At 39.6% G+C, this 14,232-nt stretch overlaps 1 protein-coding gene across 1 annotated transcript; it reads right to left on the bottom strand.

Annotated features, from left to right (window-relative positions):
• Positions 1–2,094: 2,094 nt before the first annotated feature.
• On the bottom strand, positions 2,095–14,186 carry ndufb8 (NADH:ubiquinone oxidoreductase subunit B8). The gene is made up of 5 exons (XM_060854421.1): positions 13,914–14,186; positions 10,678–10,804; positions 8,227–8,326; positions 4,041–4,196; positions 2,095–2,269 (listed from the first exon to the last, which is right to left on the bottom strand). Exons 1-5 carry the CDS (start codon positions 14,005–14,007, stop codon positions 2,177–2,179), a joined length of 570 nt encoding a protein of 189 aa, XP_060710404.1. The 5' UTR covers positions 14,008–14,186; the 3' UTR covers positions 2,095–2,176.
• Between the last annotated feature and the right edge of the window lie 46 nt (positions 14,187–14,232).

Below are 14,232 nucleotides of genomic sequence, written 5' to 3'. Positions count from 1 at the left end.
AGATGGATTTTTAAAAAGTGTACAAAAGGGTAAAGACATTAAGGGGCATTAATTTGAAAGCTTTAGGCTTAGGTAATTGATGATATGGTTGCTAATGGTCATCAACTGTGACAATAAAATTGATTGTTGAGTCTTGATTGTCCTACAAAAATAATTTGACGTGCTGAAGTATTACATTATTGGTTGTGTGCTTATTTTATTAATTTGCTGCTATCCAGATTTCTTTCAACATATTTATGCTATAAACATATAAAATTACCACTCATTGCTGTATGAAACACTGTTTGCTTGATTAGTTTGTTTTCTAATAGGTAAATTACATTTGTTGTTGGAATGCCCTGGGACATTTTGGTCTATTAAAGATGTTATGTCCATGTTAGCCAATGGCAGCCTGCAGACTAGGGTCCAGTCCTCCAAGGGTTTCTATCCAACCAACCAACAAGTGACAAACAACTTTCACGTACAGATGAACAGAAGTGAGATTTTGCTTGTCTAAGCACTGGTTGTTTCTCACCTGCTTTTATTCCTTACATTCAGTTGTGAGCCTATCAGCAGCAAATGTGGGAGAGGGCAGCCTGTGATTGGATGTGCAATAAGAATATGAAAGTAAGTTTTTAAAAAATTAATTTTCTTCACTGTTAACCTTGCTAGCTAGGCCAACATTTATTGCTCATTCCTAACTGCCTGGAGAAGGTAGTAATGAGCAGCATTATTGAATCACTGTAGTCCATTTGGCATAGGAACATCCACAATATTGTTAGGCAATGGTTCCAAGATTTTGACCCAGCCATAGTGAAGGAATGACTAGAAACTTCCAAGTCCGAATAATGTGTGGCCTGGAGGAAAAATTTCAAGCAGTGGGGTTCCTTTGTAACTACGCAAACTTTGAATAAGGATAGCAAAGATTTGTAGCTCAGGTGCCAGTTGCTGTGGTTGTGGGTATGTTCACCGAGCTGAAAAGTTGTTTTGCAGACATTTTGCCCCATCTCAGTGACATCTTCAGTGCTTTGGAGCCTCCTGTGAAGTGCTACAGTACTGTGCCTTCTAGCCTTTTTAGTTCATTTCCTGCTCCTTCTGGTTGCTGGTTGTTCGTTGTAGTGGCTGCATATTGGGTCTAGGCCTGTGTTTGTTGATGGAGTGAGTGGATATGTGCTGTGCCTCAAGAAATTCTCTGGCTGTCCCCAGTTTAGCTTGCCCTTTAATCATTGTGTTTTCCCAGTTGAAGTTGTGGTGCTTGTCATCTATATCCCACTCGATTGGGACAACAATATTGAAATTGATACATGGCCCCTCACCAAAAAGAAGTTTGATGTCCACGTGCTATATTATTTCAATTTAGTGGCTCTCAATGGTTGAAATAGTTTCATTGCTTTGAATATATCTGTTCGGCTTAGCTATGTACTAATTTTTTTTCATATAAACATATGAATTAGAAACAGGAGCTCTGACAGTTGATAAAATCATGGCTGACCCGATTTTAGCCTCAAGGCTACTTTCCTGTCTATCTCTTTGACTCCCTTTGTCAAACAAATCTAAGGATACTTCTAATTTTGCATTAGAATATTCAATGACTTTGCCTTCACTTCTTTCTGGAGAAAGAGAACTTCAGACTAAGCATCCTTGGGGGAAAAAGAAGTCTCATCTCACTTTGATATCAAAGACTCCTTTTTATAAAGCTAGTTCCCGAGCTGTAGTTTCTTCCAAAATGGGAAACATCTTTTCAGCATCCACTCTGTCAAATCCCCTTAGGAACTTATATGTTTTAATAAGATCACTTCTCATTTTCGTTTCCTTTTCATCTTGACCTAAAATCAGAGACTGAATTGTGATTCACAGCTGAAGGCATGCTGCTCATGATCAAATCAAATCAGATTAATGGCACATTGGCTCCTCTGGCTAAAAGAGGTTATGACTCAAACACTGAATGCAACCATCAACCACAATTGTAGATTGTGTTTTGGTTGAAAGCTTAGACTTCAAAAATAAAAGAATATAATTTACTATATCTTGTCTATTTCTTTGTTCCATCATAACTGCAGGAATAATCTTTAAAAAGTTAGCATTTTTTATTTTCCATAAATATGATGTCAGTCATTTCATTAATATTCAGATATTTATTATATTAGCTGTACAGAATAAGATGAATAGAGCCTGACAATCAGACAAAGCAGACTGGTCATATTTTATAATTTTTCACTTCAGGTACTTCTTTGTCAGGTTCTCCTCCGTTCTCCAGGTACAGGTTATTGTATGGATACTGTTTAGGAGCCTGTAAAGAAAATTCAAGTAAAATATCAGTTAAGACAATGTATCCCACTCCATTACATTTGGATATTGTTCCTCTCTCTTCCTAAAGATAGTTGTCTTGTTGCTTAACTCATGTAATTATACAAAAAAAAAGTCATACAGCACAGAAATAAACCCTTTGGTCCAACTTTCCACACCAACCAAGTCTCTCAAACTAAACTAGTCCCATATCCATCTAAACATTCCCTATTTATGTATCTGTCCAGATGTCTTTAAAAGTATTGTAACTGTACCTGCATCTACCACTTCCTCTGCCAGTTTGTTCCACATGCAAACCACACTCTGCATGAAAAAGTTGCACCTCAGAGTCAGAGATGTACAGCACAGAAACAGACTCTTCGGATCAAATTGTCCATGCTGATCAGATATCCCAACCCAATCTAGTTCCAATTGCCATCACCTGGCCCATATTCTTCCTATTCATTTACCCATCCAGGTGCCTTTTAAACATTGCAATTGTACTAGCCTCTACCACTTCCTCTGGCAGCTCATTCCATACATGTACCACCCTCAGTGAAAATGTTGCCCCTTAAGTCTTTTACAAACCTTCACAAACCTTGCCCCTTAAGTCTTTTCCAGCGATACATAAATTCAACAGCAAAGGCAGTAACTGTGCAGATTCACTACTCACCTGAAAAAGTTATTCTCCTTAGTTTTGAACTCCCCAACCCATAGGAAAAGACGTTTGCTGTTCACCTTACCTATTGCTCTCATGATTTTATAAACCTCTAAGGTCACCCTCCTACTTTCCAGCGAAAAAGGTCCCAGCCTCTCCTTATAACTTGAATCCTTTTTGTACCTTTTCCAATTTAATAGAATCCTTCTTATACCAGGGCAACCAGCATTGCGCACAATACTCCACAGCTGTAACAGGACATCCTGATTCCTAAAATCAATGGTCTGAACAATGAAGGCAAATTTTCAAAAAGCCTTCTTGACCACTGTCTACCTGTGATACGATTTGGAGACATCGGTATTAGACTGGGGTGTACTGCTGCATTGCTGGCCAAGAAATAGAAACCTCTTCAGCTTTTCTTACAATATGATGTCTTCATGTTTAAAGATAACAGTTGGTATTTCACAGAATGCAACATTTCCTTAATACTACAATGTACTTAGGACCCAGTATCTTCAAGTTGGTACTTTAACACTCATCTCTACTTTGAATTTAATTTCAGATCACAATCATTTTTAATTTTTCAAGAAAAAGATGTTGGTGATAATTCTGTTATTGCCAATTATGTCTTTTTGATCCAACGTTTGTTTCTTTACTTCTCTCATTATGCGTTGTACAACAAACCTTTTGTCATTTACCTTTTCTGCTTTCCAAGTCTATCACGAGACCTTTCCTTGTGCTCTTTCCTCCCTTCTCCTATCTCAATGCTCACTTAATAACTGTTTATATCTCCTCACTTTTTCCTGTTCTGACAAAAGGTCATCAACTTGAAATATTCACTGTTTCTCTTGCTATAGGTATTGATAAGCTTGCTCAGTATCTCTTGTATTTTCTATTTCAGATTTCCAGCAGAATAGTTTGCTGGTCTGTGATGGAGAGATGTGCTGATTTCAGAATAGCTTGGATGGTAAATGGAAAGTCATCTTGGGTAATGTGTTTGCAGCTTTAAAAGAATAAAGTTCAAAAGGAGCATTGACCATAGTGAATCAATAAGACAAAATAAGATCGTAAATGAGAGGTTAACTCAGCTAAAAAAAATCTTATAAATAAAACTTACCACAGGCTGATATGAAGGGAATAACTCTCCAAGGAAGAACATGAACAGCATAAGGCCTACAAAGCCACCCAACGTTTTGACCATAGTATTCCAGTCTACAGGATTTGGGGAGGTGTCCACACGATTCCTAATGTACATGTCAAAATCCCAGTGCATCTAGAAAAAACAGTTTTAAAATTATTAAATGAAATTTTAAAAATTTAAATGTAAGTGTAGCAAAGTAGCTCACATTTAAAAAAGGTACTTTGTAGACTGTACAGACTTTTGTTAGATGGGTAATATTGAAATCATTTGATGATATTTAAAAACTGAACAGTGGATCTGCTGCATTGCTGGGGTACATTGGCCAGGAAATAGCTTTTCCTACAATACGATGTCTTCATGTTTGAAGATAATAGTTGGTACTTCACAGAATGCAACATTTCCTCAATACTACAGTGTACTTAGGACACATGCTTGAAGTTTGTTGTGGGACTCAAACCTAACACTTTTGAGAGAGAGACAGAATGACGGGTGGCACAGTGGTTAGCACTGCTGCCTCACAGCTCCAGAGACCCGGGTTCAATTCCCGACTCAGGCGACTGACTGTGTGGAGTTTGCATGTTCTCCCCGTGTCTGCGTGGGTTTCCTCTGGGTGCTCCGGTTTCCTCCCACAGTCCAAAGATGTGCAGGTCAGGTGAATTGGCCATGCTAAATTGCCCGTAGTGTTAGGTAAGGGGTAATGTAGGGGTATGGGTGGGTTTCGCTTCAGCGGGTCGGTGTGGACTTGTTGGGCCGAAGGGCCTGTTTCCACACTGTAAGTCTAATCTAAACTGACACTGATCCATTACTCTGAACTCCATTAAAAAATATGAAGTTGTTTCAATCATATGTAGTTTTTGTGCTAACACACATTGTAAATTCAAATCAAATTACAAGATCTGGAGGCCATCATTTTAGTCTGCTAAATAGAACAGAGAAAAATACAGGCCCTTCAGCCCTCGATGTTGGGCCTACCTTTTATCCCAATCTAAGGTCAAATGAACCTACATACCCTTCATTTTACTATCGTCCATGTGCCTATCCAAGAGTCGCTTAAAGTCTCGAATGTAGCTGACTCTACTACTACCGCTAGCAGTGCATTCCACACACTCACCACTCCCTGTGTAAAGAACCGATCTCTGAAAATTCCCCTAGACCTTCCTCCAATCACCTGAAAATTATGTCCCCTTATGATAGCCATTTCTACCCTGGGAAAAAGTTTCTGGCTATCCACTGTATTGATGTCTCTCACCATCTTGTACATCTCTATCAAGTCACCTCTGAGCTTTATCACTCCAATGAGAAAAGCCCTAGCTCCCTCAACCTTTCTTCATAAGACATACCCTCCAGTCCAGGTAGCATCCTGGTAAATCTCCTCTGCACCCTCTCTAAAACTTCCAGTTCCTTCCTGTAATAAGGCAATCAGAACTGAACACTATATTCCAAGTATAGTCTACTAGGCCTCTATAAAGCTGCAACCTCACGGCTCTTAAACTCATTCCTCCTGCTAATTAAAGCCAACATACCATACACTTTCTTAACAACCCCATCAACTTGGGTGACAACTTTGAGAGATTTACATAGGTGACCCCAAGATCCCTCTGTTCCTCCATGTAGCCAAGAATCCTGCCTTTAACTGGGTGCTCCAGTTTCCTCCCACATTCCAAAAATGTGCAGCCTAGGTGAATTGGCCAAGCTAAATTGTCTGTAGTGTTAGGTGAAGGGGTAAATGTAGAGGAATGGGTCTGCATGGGTTGCTCTTCGGAGGGTCAGTGTGGACATATTGGATCGAAGGGCATATTTCCACACTAAGTAATCTAATCTAATCTAAAACCCCTTATTCTGCATTCAAATTCAACCTTTCAAACTGAATCAGTTCACACTTTTCCAGGTTGAACTCCATTTGCCACTTATCAGTCCAGTTCTGCATCCTGTGAATTTCGTTGCAGTCTACAACAGCCTTCCTCACTATCCACCAACCTTTGTGTCATCGGCAAAGTTACTAACCCACTTACTCATCCAAATCATTTTATAAAAATCACGAACAGCAAAGGTCCCAGAACAGATTCCTGCAGAACACCACTGGTCACCAAGCTCCAACCTGAATACTTTCCATCTACTACTATCTATCTCCTATGAGCAAGCCAATTCTGTATCCAGACAGCCAAATTTCCCTGTAGGCCATGCCTCATTACTTTCTGAATGAGCCTACCATTGGAACCTCATCTAACGCCTTGCTAAAATCTATGTACACCATATCCTTTGCTCTATTTTCAGTGTGTTTTCGCACATCCTCAAATAATTCAGTGAGGCTTGTGAAGCATGACTTACTCCTCACAAAGCCATGCTGACTATCAAACTATGCTTTTCCCAGGAATCATAAAGCCTGTCTCTCAAAATCCTCCCCAATAATTTGCCCACTACAGACATAAGACTGACTGGTCTGTAATTCCCAGGATTATCCTTATTCCCTTTCTTGAACAAGGGAATAACATTTGCCATCCTCCAATCATCTGACACTACTCCAATGGCCGATGAGGATGCAATCTCTTTCCTTGCTTCCTGTAGTAACCTTGGGTATTTCCCATCTGGCCCAGGGCACTTATTTATCCTGTTTTTCAAAGTTTTCTGCACATCCTCCTCCTTAACATCATCTTATTCAAACATAACAGCCTGTTTAATGCTGTCCTCACAAATGACAAGGCCCCTCTCAGTAGTGAAAACTGAAGCAAGGTATTCATTAAAGGACCAGGCAGAAGATCCTTCCACTATTCCTTATTGGCCCTACTCCACTCTGGCCATCCTCTTGTTCCTCACATAAGTGTAGAATGCCTTATGCTTTTCCTTAATCCTACCCGCTAAAGCTTTTTCATGCTCTGTTCTAGCTATCCTAATATATTCTTCAGTTCCATCCTGGCTATCTTGTAACTCTCTGGAGCCCTATCTGATCAGTGCCTTCTCAACCTGAAGCAAGCTTCCTTCTTCCTCTTGACTAGATGTTCTGCATCCCTTGTTACCCAAAGTTCCTTCACCTTAATGTATCTTACTCAGCAGATACTGAGGGAATGTGGCATTGTCAGAAATGCCATCTTTTTGCTGAGATGGTAAACCGAGATGGGATCCTGAATGCTTGTTCAAGCGGATTCAAAATATTCCACGGTAACTCTTCCAGATGTTGCGCCAAAATCCCAGCCAACATTTATCTCTCAACCAATGCCCAAACAAGTTGGTTGGTCATTCGACTTGGAACTGTTAGCAAAGCCTTTCTCTGTGAACAGACATCCATCTTTTCCTAATATAGGTCAACTATTTGGAGACAATGACTGTGAAACACATCTGGACATTCTGAGGTCATAAAAGGTGTTTCATAAATGCAAGATCTCATCCTCTGTCTTATTTTAGCCAATGAATATGGCCAGGAAGAGTCCATGTTTGATTCCCAGCTTTTACCTTATTAACTATCTTGACCAGGACAATCATAATAAATAAGGTAGAAAAGAAAAGTCCCCTCACTCATAATTTGTGTCCAATGATCCTTGCTTTAAAACTACACAAGCCCACAGTGAATTAGGATTTATTTTAAACCGTGATGCAAACATAGAGTTAAATGAAAAGACACTTGGGATTTTTGAACCATTATTTTCTTGGAAAATTATAATAACCGGAGAACAAGGCTTCAGGAATTCAATACTTCATAAAAATGTAAAGTTCTCAATTGGACATGAATGCTACATGGAAACTCTGCATACTCATTATACCCAATGGAATTAGGAGGATCTAATTGAAACTTATAGAATACTGTATGGCCTGGACTGACTAGATATTGGGAAAATGTTTCCATTGGCAGGAGAGACTCTGACCTCAGGGCACAGCCTTAGAACAAAGGGAAGATCCTTTAGAATGAAGATAAAGGGAAAGTTCTTCAGCCAGAGAGTGGCAAATTTGTGGAATTCATTGCCACAGAAGACTGTGGTGGCCAGGTCATTGAGTACATTTAAAACAGAGATAGGTAGGTTCTTGATTGTCAAGGGGGTCAAAGGTTATGAGGAGTAAGCAGGAGAATGAGGTTGAAAAATTTATCAGCCATGATTGAATGGCGGAGCAGACTTGATGGGGCGAATGGCCTAATTGTGCTCCTATGTCTTATGGTCTCATTGCCTCTTACCGGTTCACCCCAGTTTCTTCGAAGGTCAGGCTCATCCCACGTGTACCATGGATCTCGCTCTTGTTGCGACCGGTCTGGTAGTTTTGGATAGTCGCCAAATCTATTTTGAGGAAAATAAACTTGTAGCTTTACTCTAAAATAACCTCAACTGAAATAGTTATGCTGGATCTGACCAGTATAAGACAGAAAATGGAAGGGAAGGAATGAACAATGGTCAGTGTCAAATGAAAAAAAAAACTCAATAGTCTGGGTGCATTATCCAGCAGACCATAACTGCAGAGCTTATTTTCCAGTGAAATAATTTCTTTAAACAGATATTTGGACCCCCACAAAATATTCATTGGAAAATCTGCTAATTTGTTATTCTCATAAACAGAGAAACTAATTTGAACTCTAATTAAATAGGATATTTATCCAGTAGACATTTCCATTATTATTCAGTTCAATAAATGTACTTCACAGGAACCCAGGATCTATCCTCTGCAAGTCAGCAGAACAGCAAAATTTGCACATACAGCACACTATTCATTTTGTTATAACAGGCTGATTTAATATCTTCTGGCACTGTTGATAGACAAAAATATCTTCTAAAATATCAATCTCACTATCTTTTTGCATCTCTCAACTTGTACGAACTTTTTTTTCCATCTTCTATCACTTTTCTATTTATTTTCCACTTTATCAGTTCTCTCACTCCCTCTCATATCCACTCCGCTTTGCTTTATAGTGGTTTGTTTCAGACCCTCAAAAAATCCCTCACCTTCCTCTTTTGTACATGTCCTCCCATTCTCCCAGTTTGCATCTCCCATGAAACTACTGGCCAGTTAGCACATGTGTCATTGGAAAAATGTTAGTGTTCATCATAAAGGATGCAACAGAGCATTTAGAAATACAGGATATAATAAAGCAGAGTCAACATGGCTTCATGAGGGGGAAATCATACCTGACAAATTTATTAGAGTTCTTTGAGGAGGTAACAAATACAATAAAGACAAGGGAATCAATAGATTCAATAGTTAGAATTCCAAAAGGCATGAGATAAGCTAATGATACTTAATAAAATAACTGCCCATGGAGTAGTATATCAACATGGATAGAGGACTGGCTAAATGATCGAAGACAGAGAGCTGGGGCAAAGGGGCATTTTTAGAACAGCAGCTTGTAACCACTGGAGTGCCACAGGGATCAGTGCTATGGCCACAATTATTTACATGAGTATTTATATTAATGACTTGGATGAGGAAATAAAACGTAACACCACCAGTTTGCAAATAACAAAAAGTGACATGGAGTCTTGAGAAGGATAGACAAGTTGAGCAAGTAGGAAAATGTGAAATTGTGCACTTTGGCAGGAAGAATAGACAAGCTGAATATTATTTAAAAGGGAAGACTAAAGAAAGCTGCAGGACAGATGGATTTGGGATTTCTCATACAGGAATCACAAAAGATCACAAAACATCCACTTTCTACAGATAATAAGGAAAGCAAATAGAACATAACTTTTTATTTTAAGGGGAATAACATAAAAATAGGGATTTCTTGCTAAACTATTCAAGCACTAGTCAGACCATAGCTGAAATATGAGACATTCTTTGTCCCAATTTCTAATCAAAGATATATTATCATTGGAGGTAATCTGGAGAAGGTTCACTAGACTGACCTTGGTTGTGGAAGGAATACCTATGAAGAGAGGTTGAATTGTTTAGCCTTGTACTCAGTTTTACAGAATGACAGGAGACCTTATCAAAACATGATGATTCTTAGGGGGCTTTACAGGGTACATATAGAAAGATTGTCTCTCCTGTTGGAGATTTTAGATTTAGAAGACACAATCTCAGGTCTAAAGGTAAGACAGAGATGAGGAGGAATAACTTCTCTAAGGAGCTAGTGAATCTGTGGATTTCTTTATTGCAGAAGGTGATCAAGGCTGGGTTAAGTGTATTCAGGGTGAGATAAACAATGAGATTAAGGATTATAGGAATAAGGCAGGCAAATAGAGTTGAGGTTAATCAGATCAACTACAATTGCACTGAACGGGTCAAACGGTGGAATTTTGCTCCTATGTTTTATAGTGTATTGATTTGCCAAAATACAAAACAAAATTTGTTCAATATGTCTCCCCAGGGAAGGAAAACTTTAGTGTCACCCACAGTTGACAATCTGGCGTAGGTCTGATTTGGATTCGCCGAATTGTGGGTGACACTGAAATCTCTAGGAACCCACTCAATTATAGTAAAGAATACAGCTCATTATCATTTTTTCAAGAGAAACCAAGGATGGGCAGTAAATGCTGGTCATACCAACAATGCCCACATCCTATGAATGAATTTTGACAAGTTAATCTTTGCTACCCTAGCATTTGATACATATTTTCCTAACAATGTGTGAAATTTGGTACACTTCTGATTTTCCTTATCTGAAAGGAAACTTGCTTTGCACAAATAAACTCACCCCATTCCATCATCAGGATATGGCTCATAATCTTCCACCCTCATATTGTATTTTTTTGCTGCTTGTGCTCTTTCCTCTGGTGTTCTAGGATGTGGACCTGGCAGCATATCCTTAGAAATGCTGGAGGCTATGAAGAAAAGCATAAAGGATTAACAAAAATAACAAAGTAAATCTTTCACTTGCCCTTTTTTTTGAAAGATATATCTCTCATTCCTGTCTAGGTGCACACTTTGATAATTGTAAACAGAGCCACAGGAACAGGCGGACAACAGCTTTCAGCCCACATTTATTAGCACTGTGTACTTATGTACTTACACAATCATAAGCCAAACAAGTTGATTATCAACATGCGAAATCTTACAACACACACTAGTGACAGGCAGCAAGAGCAGAGATTTTTGGTCTTCCATGGAAAGGAAAGAAATATATGTTTATAGCTCCAGGCTACAGTCCAGTATACATGTGAAAATACATATTGCTGGAACAACTGAGCAGAAGTGAACATGTAACACACCCCCAAAAACACAGCCCTTCTCCAATCCATCTTCCTCCACCTGCTGCTCAAGTCCTCATCCACACCTTTCTCACCTTAAGACTAAAAACTTTCCCAAAGCTCACCTATCCATCATATCTCTTCCACTTACTGTAAACTGGAGTTTATCCAACAATGCTTCCAATCTATTTCACACAAATCCCAGTGCAAACATGTCTATCCTCACTGAATCCTGGTTCCAAAACACCTAACTTAAAATGAAAATTCTTGTATTTAAATTCTTTCAATGATCTCATCCCTCCATATTGCAGTAACCTCTTGTAGCTGTACATCTACCAGGATGTTTTTGTTTTACCTTTTTTGGCATTTACCCCCATCCTCTTCAGTTCATCCAGCAACTGCTCCATAATTACTCACTACCTGAATGTGTGGTAAACCCTCATCTGATTTAAACATCTTTGATATATTCACAAAAGGGCTGTTTCTACAAGACTACAGAACAAGAGCTGAAAAATGGATTGGACATAAACGTTCTTTGTCAGCTAGCACAGACCTGGTGGGTTGAAAAGTCTCCTTCTATGCTGTAAATATTTGTTTCAGTAATCTAGAATTGGACCACAAAAGGTGCATTCACTACAAAACCACTGAGTGTGAACCTGGATATCTACTTAACATATGCTAGTGGCAGGGAGTTGGGAGCAAGAGAAGTTACTACTCCATTATGTGATGGCAAGAAAATTGGAACTTGTGACATCATTATCCATATCCTCAAACTACAACACAAAGTTGCACATTGACATAGCAACTCAACTCCTTGGGGGACAGACATAGGAGTAGTTGACTCAATAGGCTGGATGGCCAGCTTGGTACACAGAACATTGGGTTTAATCCCAGTAGTGGCTAAGATGCTTTCAGGACCAGCATCTTTGCCTCAGCCAAAGTGGAGATCGTTTTGGCAGGGAAGTTGGCAAAAAAGATAGATCTGGACTTCTGCTCCTCATCCCCTCGGTCTTGATGCATCTTTAATACTTTGCTAAAAGCAGCAACTGTATTGATCTTCTGGTCACCTTTCCTGACATCTCCCTTTCAGTTCATCTTTAAGAACACCTCTGACAAACATTTTAAGTCATACACCAATGTTGAAGGGGCCATTTAAAGACATATTGACATTGTAGGTATAAAAGTAGAAAATACTAGAAATACTCAGCAGCTCAATAATTGACCTGAAATATTAAGATTGTTCCTTTCTACAGATGCTGCTTAACCCTACTGAGTATGTCTAATACTTTCTGCCTTTACAAGTCATTATAATATAATGCACTTTTTGTTAACACAAATTGGCTATAACACAATTGATGAATTGTAGATGCTGTTTGGATAATGCAAACTTTCTATTGATCAGTAATAGTAATTTTCTATAGCGATCTTACACAGTGCGATTTTCTACAGCACAGGGTTGCAGAGGAACACAACTGTCACATTATAGCAGACCCGAGAGTGTGGTGCTGGAAAAGCACACCAGGTCAAGCAGCATCCAAGAGCAGGAGAATCAATGTTTCTGGCATAAGCCCTTCATCAGGAAATCAGGCTTACTGTTTCTGCCTTAGTTTGCCACATTCATCTGTGTTACCCATCCTCACATATCAATTGTCACCAGGCACCATTTGATGACACTGGACACCAACACCACTTTCCACTGCTCTCTACTTTTCTCTTACAGATTTATCTATACTGTTTTAGCTCTGATTAAATGAAAAAAAGTACAAATATTATCTTTCCAGGGTGTCAGTTTTTAAGAATTATTTTTGCTTTTTCAATGTCAACTTTCATGATCAGTGTATCCATAATACAATTTAAATAAGGGTACCACTGGTGCACTTTGAGGAATAGATGTTAGCCAGCTTAGCTGGCAACTTCTGTACTTGTTACATACACCTGAAAAGATAGATAATGACACAGTTTAACATCTGACCCAATAAACAACTTTAAGTATTAGCCCACATAAAGTGCACAAATTTGAATTCAATATGTTTCACATTCAGGCTGTAGTTGCCAATATTCTACTCAGCCAGGATGAGAATTAACAATGAGACATTATAGATCTAATATTAGTTCACTTTGCAATCTCCTACTGATAATAAAAGGTAAAAACAATGACTGCGGATGCTGGAAACCAGATTCTGATCAGTGGTGCTGGAAGAGCATAGCAGTTCAGGCAGCATCCAACGAGCAGCAAAATCGACATTTCAGGCAAAAGCCCTTCATCAGGAAAAAGCTTTTTCCTGATGAAGGGCTTTTGCCCGAAACGTCGATTTCGCTGCTCGTTGGATGCTGCCTGAACTGCTATGCTCTTCCAGCACCACTGATCCAGAATCCTACTGATAATAACCTGAGTATCTGTCACTGCATCTACCTGAGAGCTTTGATTAACAGAGAAGCATTTGAACCAAAAACAGAAGTTGCTGGAAAAGCTCAACAGGTCTGGCAACACCTATGAAAGAAATAAAAGCTTAGTTTCTCTCCACGGATGCTGTCAGACCTACTGAGCTTTTCCAGCAACTTATGTTTTCGCTTGTGATTTACAACATCCCTGATTCTTTTTTTAAATGAGAGAAACATCTGAGGCTAATTCAAATGTCCTATGCACAACCTGACCCTTATTTGTCCCAAGGTTACCGCACTTTCGTCGACTTCCATATTATTACCGGCCTTTATTACCAACAGTTTAATGACCAATACTCACCAGCCCGGGCATACTTGTCCGAACTCCGTGCCAATTGCAGGCTCTTCCTCACATCCCGGCTCAGGGAGCGAAGCCAACTAACTCGCAGCGCCATTTCTCTTCCCTTTACAGCGCAGGCTCAAAACAAGTGACGACGGCGGGGAACTTTCACTGCGCAGGCGCTGGAGGCCTAAAGAGTCGTGCGCATGAGTATTGAGTGACTACGGTTGCTGAGTCCAGTGGGCACTCAGGGTTGGAGGGATTCTTCCCGGCCTCTAGGGGGCGGCCTGTGCTCAGTTTCGGCCACTCGCCCTTCGGCGGGATGAGGCCGTGGTCGGCG

Source organism: Hemiscyllium ocellatum, chromosome 43 (genome assembly GCF_020745735.1).
Source record: "Hemiscyllium ocellatum isolate sHemOce1 chromosome 43, sHemOce1.pat.X.cur, whole genome shotgun sequence".
Classification (NCBI taxonomy): domain Eukaryota; kingdom Metazoa; phylum Chordata; class Chondrichthyes; order Orectolobiformes; family Hemiscylliidae; genus Hemiscyllium; species Hemiscyllium ocellatum.
The sequence above is the reverse complement of the archived record's forward strand: the minus strand, read 5'-3'. Positions and strand labels throughout refer to the sequence as shown.